Source organism: Somniosus microcephalus, chromosome 3 (genome assembly GCF_052327205.1).
Source record: "Somniosus microcephalus isolate GS21.2 chromosome 3, FLI_Smic_1.0, whole genome shotgun sequence".
Lineage (NCBI taxonomy): Eukaryota > Metazoa > Chordata > Chondrichthyes > Squaliformes > Somniosidae > Somniosus > Somniosus microcephalus.
Window position 1 is genome coordinate 266,795,707 of NC_140989.1, and position 21,864 is coordinate 266,817,570.

Sequence of the window (21,864 nt, forward strand, 5' to 3'; positions counted from 1 at the left end):
TCTCCGCGGTTCCCGTGGCAAACTGCAGCTCCTCGCGGCTTTCTGCGCGTTTAATTTTTTTTATTATTTCCCCGTCGTCGGAACAACCCTGCGGGACTCTTGCCTTCCTCTTCTCGGGTCTGTACGCTGCCCGGCTTCGTAGCACCGGCCGCGCCCTGTGTGCTCCACCCTCTCTCTCTCTCCTCTTCCCGACAACGCTGCTCGGCCCCGTTGCAAGCCACCCGCTCGAGCTCTAGACCGCCACAGCCCAGGAAGGATCAGTGTACTACCTGCCACCAGCCCGATTAGCTGAAGCACCATCGACAGGATAACCAAGCCCCGCTCTCGACAGCCTCTCCTGCAAATCTTCAACTCCGCTGACTCAGAGGCGGATGCCCACGGTCGACGCCCGTTTCTACTGTTTCTTTCTTCCTTCTGGCCTCGACCTCTGATAACTTCGCTTCAGGGATGGATCCCCATGAGGTGGTGCAGACTGTAGGTAAGTTCGTATCTGCTCGTCGCCAGTATTATGTCCGTGTATAATTGACACATGGGCTGCAGGAGTTGATTATAACAGGTCTTTACTGAATGGAGACAACCTGGATCAGAAACTACAGAAGCCTGCTAGGGCCTTTTATACAGGGGTGGTCACTGCCGGTACTGCAGTCTAAGACCAGTTATTCCCTTAAAGGTACATACACAACAACCCTGAGGATTGGGAGCAGTTTAGGATTCAACAAAGGAGGACAAAGGGATTAATTAAGAAGGGGAAAATAGAATATGAAATTAAGCTTGCAGGGAACATAAAAACTGACTGTAAGAGCTTTTATAGATATGTGAAGAGAAAAAGATTAGTGAAATCAAGTGTAGGTCCCTTGCAGTCAGAAGCAGGGGAAGTTATAATGGGGAACAAAGAAATGGCTGACCAATTAAATGCATATTTTGGTTCTGTCTTCACAAAGGAGGACACAAATAACCTCCCAGAGATGTTGGCGAGCATAGGGTCTGATGAGAGGGAGGAACTGAAAGAAATCAGTATTTGTAGGGAAATGGTGTTGGGGAAATTGATGGGATTGAAGGCCGATAAATCCCCAGGGCCTGATAATCTACATCCTAGGGTACTTAAGGAAATGGCCCTAGAAATAGTAGATGCTTTGCTGATCATCTTCCAAAATTCGCTGGAATCTGGAACTGTACCCATGGATTGGAGGGTAGCTAATGTTACCCCACTATTCAAAAAGGGTGGTAGAGAGAAAGGGGGAATTACAGACCTGACATCGGTAGTGGGGAAAATGCTAGAGTCCATTATAAAGGATGTAATAGCTGAGCACTTGGAAAACAGTGACAGGATCGGACAAAGTCAACATGGATTTACAAAAGGTAAATCGTGCTTGACTAATCTACTGGAAATTTTTGAGGATGTAACTGGGAAAATAGATAAGGGAGAACCAGTAGATGTGGTATATTTGGACTTTCAAAAGGCTGTCGATAAGGTCCCGCATAAGAGATTAGCGTGTAAAGTTAAGGCACATGGGATTGGGGGCAAGGTATTGACTTGGAAAGAGAACTGGTTGGCGGACAGAAAGCAGAGAGTAGGAATTAACGGGTCTTTTTCCGAGTGGCAGGCAGTGACTAGTGGGGTACCGCAGGGATCGGCCCTTGGACCCCAGCTATTCACAATATACATTAATGATCTAGATAAGGGAACTAGATGTAATATCTCCAAGTTTGCAGACGACACAAAGCTGGGTGGGCGTGTGTGCTGCGAAGAGGATACCGAGAAACTCCAGGATGATTTGGACAGGTTGGGTGATTGGGCAGAAGCGTGGCAGATGCAATATAACGCGGATAAATGCGAGGTTATCCACTTTGGTGTCCAAAACAGAAAGGCAGACTATTATCTGAATGGCAATAGATTGGGAGAAGGGGAAGTGCAACGAGACCTGGGTGTCCTTGTGCACCAGTCGCTGAAGGTAAGCATGCAGGTGCAGCAGGTGGTGAAGAAGGCAAATGGTATGTTGGCCTTAATAGCAAAAGGGTTTGAGTACAGGAGCAAGGATGTCCTGCTGCAGTTGTACAGGGCCTTGGTGAGACCACACCTTGAGTACTGTGTGCAGTTTTGGTCACCTTATCTGAGGAAGGATGTTCTTGCCATGGAAAGAGTTCAGCAAAGATTCACCAGGCTGATCCCTGGGATGGCAGGAATGACGTATGAGGAGAGATTGGGTCGATTGGGCTTATACTCGCTGGAGTTTAGAAGAATGAGAGGGGATCTCATCGAAACTTACAAAATTCTGACAGGTCTGGACAAACTAGATGCAGGTAGGATGTTCCCAATGGTCGGAGAGTCCAGAACCAGGGGTCATAGTCTAAGGATAAGGGGTAAGCCATTTAGGACAGAGATGAGGAAGAATTTCTTCACCCAGAGAGTGGTGAACCTGTGGAATTCTCTACCACAGAAGGCGGTTGAGGCCAAGTCTTTAAATATATTCAAGAAGGAGTTAGATATATTTCTTAGAGCTAAAGGTATCAAGGGATATGGGGAGAAGGCAGGGACAGGGTACTGAGTTGGATGATCAGCCATGATCTCATTGAATGGCGGAGCAGGCTCGAGGGGCCGAATGGCCTACTCCTGCTCCTATCTTCTATGTTTCTATATGTTTCTATATCTTCTCTGCTGCTCCCACTTGTTCTCCAGCAGACCTACCAGACCACCCATGACTGCAATAAGACTGTGTGCCAAGCAGACCAAAGCAGTCCAGCGCCAGCAGAGAGCTGTTCCCAGAAGTCAGAAACCAGTTGTGGAACACAGAAAATAGCCAGAAATAAGGCCCAGAGGCTAACCAGCAGCCTAAGAGGACAAACCAGTACCTAACCTGTATGGAGTGGATGGGCCCTTTAAATCGCACTGCTGCAGGGTCTTTGCTGCCTGTTAGTGCCATGAGTTGCTGGGCGAGTTTACCACGTGGCGAGTCAGGCACTGGGGCAGACCAATTTCACAAAAATGTCTTACGACAAGCATAGGATCCTGATTTAAATATTAAAATGAGGCTTTTTAATACTTAGAGCATGCCCTGGATGTCTGCTGAGCAGCACAATCCAATATGGCAGTGCACTTCCCCCCCCCCGGAATGAGTGCTCACACGTCACCCGCCATATCAGACCCATAAGCGCCCATTTTACACGCAGCGCAACTGAATTTCTAGGCCAGTATCTCCGATGAAAGGCAGAAAGCTGAGCCTTAAAAATATATATATATATAATTTTTAAAAGGACTACCTTCCTTCACAAGCAGCCCCTTCAAAACATGGAAAATCACTCTGTGTTACCAACAGTATGTCAGCAGCCTAAATATATTACTGACTGATCATTTTTTACAAGTCACAATCTTTGTAGTGTCAACCTGTCAGAGGTCAAAGGGGAAAACATGCAAGATTCCCAAATCAATCTGGCTGTAGAAACTGTCTCATTTCATTTCAAATTACCTGCTGTGCCTGCAGTCTGGGACAAGCTGCCTGTTCTCATAAAGCATGACAACTTGGGTCGAGCTAATGTGATCATTCATAATGGACAAGTCATGCGGTAGCTCCTATTAACTATTTTTAAACCAGTTCACTGAGGTACGTGATCTCTGCCAGAAGCACAAAACATAAATACACTGTTGACAGGTTAATGCCAAAGGACAACGCTAAAGGGATTTGAAACTTTGTAGCTTTATAACAAAGTTAACTCTATTTTTCCTGGCCCCATCACAAAGAAAGTGATTCAGTGGAATACATACATTGATTTTTATGTTAATTAGGAAAACTACCTCCATGGACTTTGTGAAATATTTAAGATTCCTTTTCTTCTTCTGGAAAACCATATATTGATTCATTAATTGATGCATTGATCAACTCATCTATCTTCATTTATCATACCAAGACTCAGATTCCATACAACCATAGGAAATGCTGGAAACCTTGATTGCACAAACCTTCAAACTAATTTCACAATAATTGCATTGTTTCAAAGCAAGGCCCCTTTCATAAATAACTAAACATAACCCTGGGAGCAAAATGGTAATGACATTATTATATTTTGATTATATCTTCTCAGAATTAACATACTTCACACTTATTTTGTCTTCATGCCACACGTTGGGCTGGATTTTCATTCAGAAGTCAGGAAGGAGGCGGGACTACAACTTTCGGGTTTTAGTCCCGCCTACATCGACATCCGGCCAACCCACGCGATTTTCCCTTGATTGACCTTGTTGAGCCCACCCAGCAGGCTTCAGCAGGTCAATTAAGGGCCACCCAGCAACAGGTGACGTCACAGACTGAAATTTCATCTGTCAAGACGTCTTGACAGATTAAATATCAGTGTTTCACAGCTGTTTGAAGCTGTCAAACACTGACAGTCTGACTTCTAACCTGAGTCTTTCTACACAGACTCAGTTAGAACTCACACCGGCAATGAAAGCTGAAGGCTGTCACTTTTGACAACTCGCAGCCATTTTGCTTTCAGTGCCGGCTGAGTGATGGACTCCCAAAACCTAGAGGAAGAAAGGCTGTTAAGGTAAGTATAGGTAATTTAAACTTCTTTACACACTTTAGACACACCAAACACACTTACCTTTGCACTCATGCACCCATCACTCACCTGAACACCGACATCGCGACCCCTCCAAGTCATAAGAACATAAGAACATAAGAAATAGGAGCAGGAGTAGGCCAATCGGCCCCTCGAGCCTGCTCCGCCATTCAATAAGATCATGGCTGATCTGATCCTAACCGCCAATCTACTATCACTGAACCATCTCCTGAATCTAACAGAATTAGACACACGAAATAGGAGCAGGATCAGGCTACACGGCCCCTGGGTCCGCTCCGCTACCCACAGGGCCATGACCGATCCAAAACTAGACTCATGTCCAAATTCCTGCCCGTTCCCCATAACCCTTTATTCCCTTTACTTCTAGGAAACTGTCTATTTCTGTTTTAAATTTATTTAATGATGTAGCTTCTACAGCTTTTTGGGGCAGCATATTCCATGGACCTACCACCCTCTGAGTGAAGTAGTTCCTCCTCATCTCAGTTTTGAAAGAGCAGCCCCTTATTCTAAGACTATGCCCCCTAGTTCTAGTTTCACCCATCATCAGGAACATCCTCCCCGCATCCACCCGATCAAGCCCCTTCACAATCTTATATGTTTCAATAAGATCGCCTCTCATTCTTCTGAACTCCAATGAGTAGAGTCCCAATCTACTCAACCTCTCCTCATATGTCCATCCCCTCATCCCCGGGATTAACCGAGTGAACCTTCTTTGTACTGACTCGAGAGCAAGTATGTCCTTTCTTAAGTATGGATACCAAAACTGTACGCAGTATTCCAGGTGCGGTCTCACCAATACCTTGTACAACTGAAGCAATACCTCCCTATTTTTATATTCTATCCCCCTAGCAATGAAAGCCAACATTCCATTGGCCTTCTTAATCACTTGCTGCACCTGCATACTAACCTTTTGAGTTTCGTGCACCAGGACCCCCAGATCCCTTTGTACTTCAGTACTTTCCAGTTTCTTGCCATTAAGATAATAATTTGCTCGACGATTTTTCCTGCCAAAGTGCATAACTTCACACTTTCCAGTATTGTATTCCATCTGCCAAATCTCTGCCCACTTACTTAGCCTGTCTATGTCCCCTTGCAGGTTTTTTATGTCCTCCTCACTCACTACTTTCCCTCCCATCTTAGTATCATCTGCAAACTTTGATATGTTACACTCGGTCCCCTCCTCCAAATCATTAATATAGATTGTAAAGAGTTGGGGACCCAGCACTGACCCCTGTGGAACACCACTAGTTACTGATTGCCAGTCCGAGAATGAACCATTTATCCCAACTCTCTGCTTTCTGTTAGATAGCCAATCCTCTATCCATGCCAGAATATTACCCCCAATCCCGTGATTTTTTATCTTAAGCAATAATCTTTGGTGTGGCACCTTGTCAAATGCCTTTTGGAAGTCTAAATACACTACGTCCACTGGTTCCCCTTTATCCACCCTATATGTTACTTCCTCAAAGAACTCCAGCAAATTTGTCAAACATGACTTCCCCTTCATAAAACCATGCTGACTTTGTCCTATTAAATTATGATTATCCAAATGTCCTGTTACTGTCTCCTTAATAATGGACTCCAATATTTTACCTACCACAGATGTTAGGCTAACCGGTCTATAGTTTCCAGCCTTCTGTCTACTGCCCTTTTTAAATAAGGGTGTTACATTAGCAGTTTTCCAGTCTGCCGGGACCTTTGCTGATTCCAGGGAGTTTTGGAAAATTATTACCAATGCATCCACAATCCCTACCGCCACTTCCCTCAAGACCCTAGGATGTAAGCCATCAGGTCCAGGTGATTTATCCGCCTTGAGTCCCATTATTTTACCGAGTACCACTTCCTTAGTGATTTTGATCGTGTTTAGCTCCTCCCCCCCTATAGCCCCCTGTTTGTCCAGTATTGAGATATTCTTAGTGTCTTCTACTGTAAAGGCTGATACAAAATATTCATTCAGTGTTTTTGCCATCTCCATATTTCCCACCATTAATTTCCCGGTCTCATCCTCTAAGGGACCAACATTTACTTTAGCCACCCTTTTTCTTTTTATATAACTATAAAAACTCTTACTATCTGTTTTTATATTTTTTGCTAATTTACTTTCATAATCTATCTTCCCTTTCTTAATCAATCTTTTTGTTATTTTTTGCTGTCTTTTAAAGTTTTCCCAATCCTCTATCCTCCCACTAGATTTGGCTACCTTATATGCCCTTGTTTTTAGTCGAATACTATCCTTAATTTCTTTACTTAGCCATGGATGGCTGTCTTTTCTTTTACACCCTTTTCTTCTCAGTGGAATATATATTTTTTGGAAGTTGTAAAATAACTCCTTAAATGTACACCACTGATCATGTATCGTCTTACCCTTTAATCTATTTTCCCAATCCACTCTACTCAATTCCGCTCTCGTACCTTCATAGTCTCCTTTATTCAAGCTTAGCACGCTTGTTTGAGATCCAACCTTCTCACCCTCTAATTGAATATGGAATTCAACCATGTTATGGTCACTCATTCCAAGGGGATCCTTTACTAGGACATTTTTAATTAATCCTGTCTCGTTACACAGGACCAGATCTAAGGTTGCTTGCCCCCTGGTCGGTTCAGTTACATACTGCTCAAGAAACCCATCCCTAATACACTCAATGAACTCATCCTCAAGGCAGCCCTGCCCAATTTGATTTGTCCAATTAATATGATAGTTAAAATCCCCCATAATTATAGATGTTCCCTTATTACAAGCCTCAACTATTTCCTGATTGATACTCCGTCCAACAGAGTTGCAACTGTTCGGAGGCCTATAGACTACGCCCACTAGTGTTTTTTTCCCCTTATTATTCCTTACCTCCACCCAAACTGTTTCATTATCCTGATCTTTTGACCCAATATCATTTCTCTGTATTACAGTGATTCCTTCCTTTATTAACATAGCCACTCCACCTCCCCTTCCTTCCTGCCTGTCCTTCCTGATCGTTAAATAACCTGGTATGTTTAATTCCCAGGCATTGTCACCCTGCAGCCATGTTTCTGTAATGGCCACAAGATCATACCCATATGTAGTTATTTGTGCCATTAACTCGTCTATTTTGTTACGAATGCTACGTGCATTCAGATAGAGAACTTTCAAATATGTTTTGTGACACTTAGTTCCTGCTTTTGCCCTTTTTATTACTTTACCTTTTACTCCATACCTTCTGCCCCTTCCTGACACACTCTGGTTTTTAATTTCCCCACTGCTACCTAAGTCTATGACCTTCTCTGTTGTCATTTTTATTATTTGCTCTCTAGGAACCTCCCCCCCACTAGTTAGTTTAAAGCCCTCTCTACAGCCCTAGTTATATGATCCACCAGGACTCTCGTCCCAGCTCAAGTCCTTCAACCCGACAGCCCGCCTGCTCTAACCTGGTGTGGTTTGGAGTTGTCATGAATCCCACACGACACCCCTCAAAATAGGGATTAGGCTAAAAACTGCCTGTTAGCTACCTGTTAACAGGCAGTTAATTGGCACTAATCCCTTCCCGCCTCGGGTTGGCGGGTCCCAGTGTGGGGCGGGTACCCGCCTCCTTTGAAACTTACGTGGAGGTGGGTTTTGGGCGGGATGGTGTCGCGACCCCCGAATTCGGGATTTTAGCCCCCCGCACACCTAAAAGTCCGCCTCACGGCACACTGAAAATCAAGGCCGTTGTGTTTTACAGGTGTCAAGCCCAACTCCAGTATTTTGGAATTTGCTGAGAAATTCTCTCCCCATCTGCCTTTGCTCTACAATCTTCTAATTCTCTTTGTTGATTTCTCTCTCCAGATCTGTCCCTGTTCATGTCACAACTCTCTTTCCAAACATCTTGCTCTTGTTTCGAAGGGCTGATTTCAACACTCAAGGGTGTGGAGGAAAGCAGGGGGTAGTGAATTTACCATTCCAGCCTTTGCGGTGTCAGCATCGAGCAGTCCCAGGTCAGGTGCAGAATTCTCTGGCTCTGTAATGTGTCTGAGCCTCAGAAGAGCAGCCCAAGTGTGTCAATTTAATATACCAGCCATCCTGTAGTCATTCTAAGTGAGACTGTCAGTTTGGCAGTTGTTTTCCTCAGTGCAATATGTTAACTGATTAACTAGTTAACAAATACCCATCAAATTTCTGTTTTTGTTATTTTAACAACGCTGTTAGCCTTTTTTATTGGGAATGTGTTAACCAGTATACCAAAAAATAGTACGTAAAGGAGATCAAAACCCTTGCTGGCAATTTAGGGGGAGTTTTGTGCTGTAGGCCCAAACCCAAATGGATTGAAACTGTGCAACCTCATCGCATGCAAGAGCCTTACAGTCAGCAGGCAGTCAGCGCATCAATCAGCGCTGGACTGGAGCTCAGGTGCCAGGGGGGGAAAAGTCAATGGTGGTGAAATGCAACTACCGCGAGAGCGCATAACAGGAGGTGACAGATCGGCTGCCTGTTATACACCCCCTGATTTTCCTTTCCAGTGAAGTCCATTGAAAAAAATGGGCGTGGTATATAATAGGTGGCCAATCCACCACTGCCTGTTTTTAACCCCTGCTGAAGTTAAATTTTACCCCCAGTGTCTAACTCATTGCACCAACCAACTGGTACATTTTTACTGATAATGAGCATCTAATCAACACAGCTGTAGTGCGGCAGTTTAAAGTTCATTGCTAATTCTTTTCAAAGCTCTGTAAGAGAACTGTTACAACTCCTATAATGGTGTCAAAAGTCACTCCCTGTGCTTAATTAATTTCATTTCTAAAATGTATTCATAACAACTAAGTAAAAGCTTACTCAAATATTCACTCATTGATAATGCTTCAACGGCTATGATAATAACTTTTTTACTTACTGAAAAGTTCAGAGCTTTCCTTCTCTCTTTTAGTCTTTTGATTGTACTCCTTATCTGCAAAATGATAAACAGGATCATTTCAAGATTCATACTTCAAGAAAGAATAGCACAGCCTCTGAAATAAAGTCATGCTTTGTGACTCATTGGTTATACTACAACACCTCAACTGCACTTGCCTAAACAGAGCAGTCACTTCCCATTAACACCGGACAAGGCTTGAGTAAAGCAGGTGAGAAGGGAAAGTGCAATTTGACATTTGGGAACCCCTGGGATGCTGTTAGAGCATTTCTCCACGACTGCTAAAACTAATTGTAACTATTAAGAACTCAGAAACCAACAAGAAATAGAACGTTAAAACAGTGCAGAGCAAGAAAATAACAATTGTAGGAAAAAGACCCTTTATCAGAGGAAACCTACCCAAAAAAGACACTTTCTCCCTGCAACAGCTAAGCACTGTGATGGCACATAATGGCAAATATTTTGTCAAAATGGGATCGTCCTCTAAAGATATCACTGCCAGCATTCTCCGTTTAATTAAAATACATGCAAAATTGTTTTACACTGTCACACTGTGTAACAAGTAATGAACCTTACATTTAGGTATGTGTAAAATAGTGTTTGGAGAGCACTGCCCGACATTTCCCTTCACATTGCGTGATGCAGGGCTATGGTAATGAAGAAGACTTTGCATCTGAGCCACATCAAAAGAGGAAAAGCACATGCAAAAACCAATAGGAATTTTACCACATGAAACTATCAATAAAATAACTTTAAAATAAAAACTTGGACACAACTAAAAACAGCCTGAGAAATTCTGGATAATGATAAATGTGTTAAATAATGGCCAGCATGCATCTATAGAATTACTGATATAATCACTTTCACAGAAATAAATTTGTTTATAAAATGCTTGCTACTCTCTCCTTTAATTTATAGAGTCCCCAAAGCTTTCTTTTCTCATGAAAAATCTAGGGCTATTTTTCATCTTAATGTAAAATAGATTATTTATTGTGTCAGTCTGTTTAATCAAAATAATCCAATATCAATTTTAATAACTGGACAATTTGCATCCCAATGGAGAAATACTCCTTTTAGACTTGTTTCAACAATAATGGTGATGCAGATGATGAAATTTCAGATCATGTACATGAGCAGTGGGAGGAAAAGGGATGAGTTTTACTCACTGATCCAATCAGCAATCATTCATTCCTAATGTTCATCATGAAAACTAACAAACAATGCTGTACCACAGATGTGAAATGGTTTTTAAAACGATAGAATCAGAAATCATAAATAAAAACAGCCGACCATGTCAGGGGAAAAAAAAATTGAAAGTGACGCATAGGCTGTTAAAACTGAGGAGATGGCTGCTTTGGGCTTTAAGTGATCATGTGTCACACATAGCTCACAGAGGCACTCAATTTGTATGGCTTGTGTACTCGAATATTGACACAAGGCTAGAAGTTGTAGCTGAACAGATTGAAGTTGCATGCACCCAGCTGAAGACTTGCCAGCAGTTAATGAACGGGAACAATAGGCTGTGCACATGTGGGTTGTCTACTACAGTGATACAGCTTACAATACAGTATATCCTTATGATGCCGTACCTGTCTGAGTTTGCAAAAGCAATTTATTCAACATCCATCTCACTTACGTTGCTGTCCAGAGCATATTGCATTCCTTAAATAAAAACTATTTCTCTTTTTATTTTTTATTTTGCACCCAGTGTTTTCATACATGGCCATTTGACTCTCCAGGGTAGAGAGATAGGTGGAGGCAGACATTTACTTGAAGGGCTAGTAAACCAATATCATTTCATATTTCTGATGGCTAGTATTCTAGAGTCAAGGGAGATTCTAGCCTTGGCAACAGCAGTGGGTAATCCTTTTTGAGTCAGGACAATTTGAACGCATTACACAGGATTGTGTAGCCGACTAGAAAACAGTGCGTTGATGGATTAACAGATCTGCGCACATCACCAGGAAGATCCAAATCTGAACTTCATAAATGAATCCAGTTCGGGATTCCATTCTTCGGATTTCCAAATCCAGAGCCTGGATTCAGATTCCATCACTAGCCCGTGATAATCTGCCAAGCTTTGCCAGAAATAAAGCAACCGAAGCTTCAGTTCCTTCTCAGTCATGATGTGGGCCACCCAGATCAGCTCAGGTCCAAAGGGCAAGTTTGAAAGCGGCCCAAAAGATGCAATCACACTAATCGTGATCAATTGGGATCTGACACAGCTTTGCAGCTTATCCCTCCAGCTGAAGTTCACGGCTGATGGTGAACAACCTTTGCTGCATCACGTGCAGTTCTGCATTAGAGAATTATTAAATAGTACCAACTTCATGACATATGATAGGAATGCTTTTTGGTAGAATACAAATCACATTTCAACTTTCCCAATAGCAGCGATGCAGAATTGTCACATTTTGTTATTGTGGGATGGATCAGACAGGTAAATCCCCACTTCAAACACTGTTAATAGAACTCACTTTTTTTAGGTGACTCACTGCCCCTGATGACACTACCTCAGAATTAGTGCACTGCATGTACCCCATACTGGCAATCTCATTAAGAACATAGGAAGGAACCTAGGAACAGGAGTTGGCCATTCAGCCCCTCAAGCCTGAATTAGAGCAAGGCTGATCTGCATCTTAACTCCATTTACCCGCTCCACCAGTAGCTCTAAGCATAGGATTCTAACTCATTGATGTAGGGTTCCTGATGGCCATTGCACCGTTTTCAAATAGTTTTAAGAGTTGCAATGGGACAGTTGGGAAGGAGGTTGGAATACTGAAGCTCATTTTAATGCTTGCCAGTGTTTCTGGACATTCCACTTATAACTTCAGCCAATATCTGGCAGCTCAAAAGGGCAACAAAACTGCCAAGTAAATCAGCGAGCAAATGCATTACTGACCCAAACAGAGTAGGAAGGCGCTAGATTCAACCCCTGGTATGTGCTGGGGCAGAAGTGAGGGGTGCACTATTGTCCTCAGCATTCCTAGTGTAGCATGGGGAGAAGCAAAAACCCCTGCCGGGTTCCTGTTACAATGCACTATCCAACGATTCCCTCCGGTGAAGACAGGATTTGACTCACCTGCGAAGCTCCTACAGACAAACAACCTAACAGTCACTGTCTAGCTCACACACAAAGAATGGCCATTCAGCCAAGATACTGGAAGGTTGAAGCCAGTCATGGCATCACACTCCAGCTGACTCACCACCTCCAGCAGAAGGGGGATGGGAGAAAAATCACAGGGAAAATTGAATAGAAGTGTTTGATGAAAAGAATATTTAAACATTTTACTATAGAATGCCTGTTCATACTGAGGTTTGATAGTTGGACATTTTCCACCGTTTGCAACTTTGAGTAAAATACATGTGGAGACTGCTCTCAGTTACGATGGCTCATTGCCGATATTCACTTTCACTGCAAACGGAACAGGCTGCAGCGGGTAATCAAAATTTAACACAATAAAAATAAAGCAAAGTAGTGATCAAAATCAACTTCTTCAAAAATAATCAAACACCTCCTTACAGAGGCCAAAGGCTGCTATTTTCAAGGTCGAAGTAACAGGCAAACTGCATTAGGTTGTTCGACTAATGTACGAACAAAAGTCAAGCCAATTACTTTTATATTGTAAAAATGTTTTGCACAAGTTTGAATGTAAATGAAATCTCCCGTCCAACAGTTGTTAAGCTGCACCTGTGCACTCCAGCAGGAAGAGTTTTCTACTGCATCAGTCCAGCAGGGTGCATTGCTACTTCAATCACACGAGACAGAACCAGAAGTCACGTTGTGTGTGCCTAGAAACTGGTGGTACAATACAGCTCAATAGACCAGTGAAAAACCTTGGGCCCGATAACAACTCGGAGCCTGGAAAGAGCGGAGGGAGAGGATTTATGCCCGGGAAACCCGGAAGTATGGATTTCCCGCAGGTCCTGCCAAATTTAATAGCAGGACCCGTTTTAAATTTTAATCCCGGCCTCCAAACGTTAAAAATAAAGCTGAATTAAAATGGAGGCACGCAGCCTCCTTAACAGATTTCAGTGACCGACCCACCTCCTGAGAGCGGATTGGTCATCCACTCCCGACCCACCTCCATTAAAACCAGAAGGGGGTGGGTCGGAGTCGGGTTTCCAGTTTAAAAAAAATTTTAAGCCCTCCACCCGCCTCTTCCCCCACACGCCCTGAGGGGGGGTAAAATTACCGCCCTGTGTCTGGCAATGGCACAGCTCTCCTTTCATTATTATTTTATTTAAATATATATGACTCGCACTACATCTTTAGGCTATGCCAGAAAAAATGCGCACAATTCTCTACATACGTAAGGCTGTAATGTTTTACCGAACATTTGATAACCGAGATCTTAAAGTGCTTTGGAGCTGCTTCTTCTGTTTCTTACAGAAAATTATGAATTTATTGAAAGAATATTTGGCTGGATCAAAACTTTAAAAGGGCAAAGTGGCCGGTCATTTACCCTTCTTAAGAGGGCTGTCACAATGTCGTTATAACTGGCAAAGCAACACATACATCTCCATAATTGAATTCAATTTTTATCAGAAGTGACCATTTGCAACAAAATACGAATGCATTTGTTCAAGAATTTGGTAAACATAATTTTGTGGGATTTTGTAAGGAAGTGAGGTCAAGGTGACATTGATCTGCTCTCGTAAGGTTCAAGGCCAGGTCAGGTCAAAGTTTAACACGCGGTCACTTCTTTCTTGTTTCTCAGAGCTAGAACTACAATGTTCCATTAAAGCCAATGTGTGTTCTTTTTACTGCAGAAATGTAGAAATGGTAACTGTATAGTTTAGATATATATGTATGGTATTATTGCTATGCCCGCAAGTACAGGAAACTCTTTTTTATCCGGCACCGACGGGACCGGCGTGTTGCCGGTTGATCAAAAAGTCCGCATTACAGAGAGGTATACTTACCAAGGTACGAGAGCCCTGTACACGGCCACAGGTGCAGGAGCTCCGGTTACACGGCACTTGTGCAGGAGTCCCGGTTACACGGCCACAGATCCAGGAGCCCCTGTTGCATGGCCACAGGTGCAGGAACCCCGGTTACACGGCCACTATTATATAGTAAAACTTACCTGAACCTGCTCGTGAATTTTGCCGGTTAAGAGAGATTTCCGGATATTTAGGTGCCGGTTAAAAGAGAGTTTCCTGTATAGAGCACAATGCAAAAAGTATACAGCTAATTTTGTATGCACAGAAACAGTCTAGTTCCCTATAATTAGTCCTGCAGGCATACGGAATGCTTGCCTTTATTAGCCGTGGCATAGAATACAAGTGTAAGAAATCACACAACACCAGGTTATAGTCCAACAGCTTTATTTGAAATCACAAGCTTTCGGAGCGCTGCTCCTTCTTCAGGTGAAGTGGAGAAATGCATAAAGACACAGCTTATATAGTCAGAGAATCATGTCAGATGTTTACAGGTAACCTTTCCAACTGCCATTTGTCACACCTCGGCAGAGGGATAATCACAGCAGTCAAAGGTGTGAATGGTGTCCAAACAGGTCAGTCAGGGAAACATTACATCAAAGAACAATGAGGTGGGGTCACAAGGGGTCAAATATTGCAGATGCTGGGGTCTGTATGAAAAACAAAAAAACAGACAAAAAACATTTTTTTTGGCTGGAAATCACAGCAGGTCCGGCCGCATCTGTGTAGAGAGAACAAGCCAATGTCGACTCGAGTCTGGATGACCCTGCATCAGGTGGGGTTACATGTAGCGTGACATGAACCCAAGATCTCGGTTAAGGCCGTCCTCATGGGTGCGGAACTTGGCTATCAGTTTCTGCTCGACGATTTTGCGTTGTCGTGTGTCTCGAAGGCCACCTTGGAGAATGCTTACCCGAAGATCGGAGGCTGAATGTCCTTGACTGCTGAAGTGTTCCCCGACTGGGAGGGAACACTCCTGCCTGGTGATTGTTGTGCGGTGTCCTGTCCGTTCATCCGTTGTCGCAGTGTCTGCATGGTCTCGCCGATGTACCATGCTCCGGGGCATCCTTTCCTGCAACGTATGAGGTAGACAACGTTGGCCGAGTCACATGAGTATGTACCATGTACCTGGTGGGTGGTGTCCTCACGTGTGATGATGGTATCTGTGTTGATGATCTGGCATGTCTTGCAGAGGTTGCTGTGGCAGGGTTGTGTGGTGTCGTGGTCGCTGTTCTCCTGGAAGCTGGGTAATTTGCTGCGAACGATGGTCTGTTTGAGGTTAGGCGGCTGTTTGAAAGCGAGTAGTGGAGGCGTGGGGATGGCCTTAGCGAGGTGTTCGTCGTCATCGATGACATGTTGAAGGCTGCGAAGAACATGGCGTAGTTTCTCCGCTCCGGGGAAGTACTGGACGACGAAGGGTACTCTGTTGGTTGTGTCCCGTGTTTGTCTTCTGAGGAGGTCTATGCGATTTTTCGCTGTGGCCCGTCGGAACTGTCGATCGACGAGTCGAGCGTCATATCCCATTCTTACAAGGGCGTCTTTCAGTGTCTGTAGGTGTCCATCGTGTTCCTCCTCGTCTGAGCAGATCCTGTGTATTCGCAGGGCTTGTCCATAGGGGATGGCTTCTTTAACGTGGTTAGGGTGGAAGCTGGAGAAGTGAAGCATCGTGAGGTTGTCCGTGGGCTTGCGGTAGAGTGAAGTGCTGAGGTGTCCGTCTTTGATGGAGATTCGTGTGTCCAGGAATGAGACTGATTCTGAGGAGTAGTCCATGGTGAGTTTGATGGTGGGATGGAACTTGTTGATGTTATCGTGTAGTCTTTTCAGTGAAAAGACTACACGATAACATCAACAAGTTCCATCCCACCATCAAACTCACCATGGACTACTCCTCAGAATCAGTCTAATTCCTGGACACACGAATCTCCATCAAAGGCGGACACCTCAGCACTTCACTCTACCGCAAGCCCACGGACAACCTCACGATGCTTCACTTCTCCAGCTTCCACCCTAACCATGTTAAAGAAGCCATCCCCTATGGACAAACCCTGCGAATACACAGGATCTGCTCAGACGAGGAGGAACGCGATGGACACCTACAGACACTGAAAGACGCCCTTGTAAGAACGGGATATGACGCTCGACTCGTCGATCGACAGTTCCGACGAGCCACAGCGAAAAATCGCATAGACCTCCTCAGAAGACAAACACGGGACACAACCAACAGAGTACCCTTCGTCGTCCAGTACTTCCCCGGAGCGGAGAAACTACGCCATGTTCTTCGCAGCCTTCAACATGTCATCGATGACGACGAACACCTCGCTAAGGCCATCCCCACGCCTCCACTACGTGCTTTCAAACAGCCGCCTAACCTCAAACAGACCATCGTTCACAGCAAATTACCCAGCTTTCAGGAGAACAGCGACCACGACACCACACAACCCTGCCACAGCAACCTCTGCAAGACATGCCAGATCATCAACACAGATACCATCATCACACGTGAGGACACCACCCACCAGGTACATGGTACATACTCATGTGACTCGGCCAACGTTGTCTACCTCATACGTTGCAGGAAAGGATGCCCCGGAGCATGGTACATCGGCGAGACCATGCAGACACTGCGACAACGGATGAACGGACACCGCGCAACAATCACCAGGCGGGAGTGTTCCCTCCCAGCCGGGGAACACTTCAGCAGTCAAGGACATTCAGCCTCCGATCTTCGGGTAAGCATTCTCCAAGGTGGCCTTCGAGACACACGACAACGCAAAATCGTCGAGCAGAAACTGATAGCCAAGTTCCGCACCCATGAGGACGGCCTTAACCGAGATCTTGGGTTCATGTCACGCTACATGTAACCCCACCTGATGCAGGGTCATCCAGACTCGAGTCGACATTGGCTTGTTCTCTCTGCACAGATGCGGCCGGACCTGCTGTGATTTCCAGCCAAAAAAAATGTTTTTTGTCTGTTTTTTTGTTTTTCATACAGACCCCAGCATCTGCAATATTTGACCCCTTGTGACCCCACCTCATTGTTCTTTGATGTAATGTTTCCCTGACTGACCTGTTTGGACACCATTCACACCTTTGACTGCTGTGATTATCTCTCTGCCGAGGTGTGACAAATGGCAGTTGGAAAGGTTACCTGTAAACATCTGACATGATTCTCTGACTATATAAGCTGTGTCTTTATGCATTTCTCCACTTCACCTGAAGAAGGAGCAGCGCTCCGAAAGCTTGTGATTTCAAATAAAGCTGTTGGACTATAACCTGGTGTTGTGTGATGTCTTACATTTGTCCACCCCAGTCCAACTCCGGCATCTCCACACCATAGAATACAAGAGCAGGGGGGTTATGTTTCAACTGTATAAAACACTAGTTAGGCCTCAGCTAGAGTACTGAGTGCAGTTCTGGTCACCACATTACAGGAAAGATGTGACTGCACTAGAGATGTTGCTGGGAGTAGAGAACCTTAGCTATGAGGAAAGACTGGATAGGCTGGGTCTGTTTTCCTTAGAACAGAGTAGGCTGAGGGGAGACCTTATTGAGGTGTATAAAATTATGAGGGGCATAGATAAAATGGATAGAAAGGACCTATTTCCTTTAGCAGAGGGGTTAAAAACCAGGGGGCACAGATTTAAAGTAATTGGGGGAATGTTTAGAGGGGATTTGAGGGGAAATATCTTCACCCAGAGGGTTGGGGGGGTCTGGAACTCACTGCCTGAAAGGATGGTAGAGGCAGGAACCCTAACATTTAAAAAGTACTTGGATGTGCACTAGGGATGCTCTAACCTGCAGGGCTACGGACCAAGAGCTGGGAAGCGGGATTAGGCTGGATAGCTCTTTGTTGGCCGGCGTGGACATGATGGGCCAAAATGGCCTCCTTCCGTGCTGTAACTTTCTATGATTCTATGATGCTATGGTGCACACGACGTATTATCCATGGAGTTCCATCGATGAGCTTTAACATTTTAAAAGGGGACTGTTGCACTTTGTGCCCCATTGTTCCTCTCAGTTAGAAGCAGGAGTGCTCGGAACTTCCCATGCTATCTAACCTCCATTTACAAAGAACATGCAAACATGTTGTTTATGTGTAGGGCTGCATGAAGTGCATAGAGTGGAACCTCTGAAGCTCAGTGAAGTTAGAGATACTGCATTGACCATAGAACACTTCTACTAAATACACTGAGTCCTATTTCTGCTGCTTTTTTAAAATTCGTTTTTGGGATCTGGGCATCGCTGGCAAGGCCAGCATGTATTGCCCATCCCTAATTGCCCTTGAGAAGGTGGTGGTGAGCTGCCTTCTTGAACGGCTGCAGTGTGTGTGGTGAAGGTACTCCCACAATGCTGTTAGGGAGGGAGTTCCAGGATTTTGACCCAGCGACGATTAAGGATCGGCGATATACTTCCAAGTCAGGATGGTGTGTGACTTGGAGGGGAACTTGGAGGTGGAGGTGTTCCCATGCACCTGCTGCCCTTGTCTTTCTAGGTGGAAGAGGTCGCAGGTTTGGGAGGTGCTGCTGATGAAGCCTTGGCGAGTTGCTGCAGTGTATCTTGTAAATGGTACACACTCCACCTGACTTCGCTGTGCTTCACTGTGGGAGCATCATCACCATAAGGAATACAATGCAAGTAGGGACGGGCAATCATGCAGCCTTGCCAGTGTTGTCACATCCCAAGAACGAATCCATTTTTTTTAATGGAACGCCATAGAAAATACACCGTGTGCAGGACCAATTATAGGGGGCTAGACTGCTTTTGTTCAGAGTATCATTGGTAAGTGTTGCAACTGTAGATTCTGCAGAAACGAGTTGCAATGAAACGCAGACAATTTCTCCACCATGGTTTTTGTCCCATAATCTTTTGCAGGCTACACCTTCCATTCATTGCCTATGAACGGGCAAGAAAATCTAGCAAGTCACTGCATACGCTAAAGTAAAGATGTCACTGTTATTGATTTGTGCAAATTCACCCCTTGAAGCATCAGATCCTGGAGGTAATATATTCCATAACAAGAAATATTAAATATTAAAACAATGACCCAATAATGTGATGTTTATAACTTATTTATGGTATTTTATGTACATGATTTGGCTCTCATAATTCAATAGTCAGGTAGAAGTTCCATCAACAAAGTGCATTACATGCATTAAGAAAATGATGCAATGCATATCCATCAACAGAACACACAAGTATCAAATGTAATAGTGGAGACTACTCTAACACAATGTGAACAATGTACAATTTGCTGCTAAAATCATTGGCTGCATGAAAGGTTATCCACTGATAAGTTTGCAAAATGATGAAAAGTGAAATATCACAATCCATGCAACCATCACAAGTGTAGTATTAAGTCTCAGTACCCATCCATTTTCTGTTAGACGGCCAAGAATGAACTATGAAGAGGAGATGCATGCAAACCACTCGATAAAACGAGCATACTCTGCCAAATATTAAAACATACATGACGAGATAAACCAATTTTGTTCTCACAAAATAAAGCAGAATTCTGCACATCTGCAAATTTCTTTTTAAATAACTGACAATTCAGATTGTACCATTGACTGTAATGTGATTATATAAAGTTTACTACTTCACATCAAAATGGATCAGCATTGCATTTCTCTCATCATTCCTCCTTTTCTCTCATGCTATTATCACTTCTTTGACCCTTGCAATATTTGACCCCTTGTGACTCCACCTCATTGTTCTTTGATGTAATGTTTCCCTGACTGACCTGTTTGGACACCATTCACACCTTTGACTGCTGTGATTATCTCTCTGCCGAGGTGCGATAAATGGCAGTTGGAAAGGTTACCTGTAAACATCTGACATGATTCTCTGACTATATAAGCTGTGTCTTTATGCATTTCTCCACTTCACCTGAAGAAGGAGCAGCGCTCCGAAAGCTTGTGATTTCAAATAAAGCTGTTGGACTATAACCTGGTGTTGTGTGACTTCTTACATTCATCACTTCTTTCAGTTAACCATCTCCTGATCTCCACCTAACCACTTTACAGTTCATTCTCTTTTTTGTGTGTATATGTTCTTTTCTTACTTCGCCTTTCTCTTGCTCAGTTCTTTCTTATAAGCAGCTCATCTGATTGTGGTGAAAGGCTATGTCTGAAACTTTGTAAGTTTGCTTTCTTTACAGCTTCTGCCTGACTTGCTGGTGTTACCAGCATTTTCTGTGTTTTTTTTTATTCAACAGCACATTTTTATTAAAGTTTTGCATGGTCAATGTTTTGGATTGATTAGATCTTCTGTCACAAAGGCATTGTTTGTCAGTTACTTCTGTCTTGGGTTATTTATGCTTATCTAATCCAGCCAGATACTTGATTTCTATGATATGCAGGGAACGGCAACCAGAAAGGAAACAATTGCAGCTGTAAGTGACATCATCCTCTCCTTACAAACAAAATGGACCTTTACGACCTTATCACTCATTGTGTGAGTATACAACACAGCATTTCCGCTGCCTTGTTCTACATGCCAACAAAGTTTGAAACTTTAGCAGAAGAGGTATACAAGACAAGATATCCTTAGAAAAACAAGCCAACATGTTTCGCCTCCCTTTGAAATACTCTGCTATAAAGGAGTGATGTGGCAAACATGCCATGCATCTGGAATATACACATATCCAATAATATAGATAGGGCCATGTGTACAGTACTGACCACATGAATATTACTCCATAGATCGTACATACAGATCTTAGAGGGTACTTATGAAGGAGGTGCACAGAATTCCCATGCGGGGACGAGGGTGGGGTGGGGTGGTGGTAAGCCACTTATAGTGTTGCTGCACTAATGCTAAATGCTAGACAAACAAATATTGGCTTGTCCCCCATCAGCCTAGCTTGTCCCATATCCAGATAGCCAGAGCTCTGTGGTGATGGGCCCAGCTGAGTACATTGTTTACAGGAGGCAGCTGCAGGTGTTAAGATTAAGATGTGCTTCAGCCTTCCCAACGTTAGATGTGAATAAAATGTCAGCTAGTGTATGACGTACGTAATAAAAAAAGGCACAGAAATTTGCACAGAGTAATTTGCCAAAAAGAAATTACAGTCTGACATGGTCTCAATTAAATTAAAAAGTTAATATCGATTGAACGTATGGGGGTAGACTTTCAACTTTCCGTCTGGACACAAAACTAACATTGGGGGTCAGCCGGCTGTTACAGACACTGCCTGATCTTCATTTCCTGTTTTGATAACAGCTGGCCCATCTGTACCGCCAGTTTTAGGCTTGGGTGCGGCATTTAAAAAATCTATCCCACAGTTTCTTTGCAACTAACTGGAGATTGTTTCATTCTAAATCTGCAGTAGTAATGTGACCTTTGTTAGCCGTCTTCCTTCACCCAACACTTTAGCACAGAAATCCACAAACGACTAAAAGAACAGGAGCTCAAAATTGTAGCATTCAAATCTGTATCTGATGAGCATATTTTAATCACTACCACTGGTGGTGGGTATTTTATATGAATT

The 21,864-nt window shown here is 43.7% G+C and overlaps 1 protein-coding gene across 1 annotated transcript in view; it reads right to left on the minus strand.

Annotated features, from left to right (window-relative positions):
• The window catches only part of LOC147121890 (adhesion G protein-coupled receptor D2), a 422,076-nt gene that overhangs the window by 222,873 nt on the left and 177,339 nt on the right, over nt 1–21,864 (minus strand). The window contains exon 17 of the mRNA XM_085978030.1: nt 9,414–9,467. Coding sequence (XP_085834156.1) covers nt 9,414–9,467 — 54 coding nt within the window. The remainder of the gene's footprint in view (nt 1–9,413; nt 9,468–21,864) is intronic.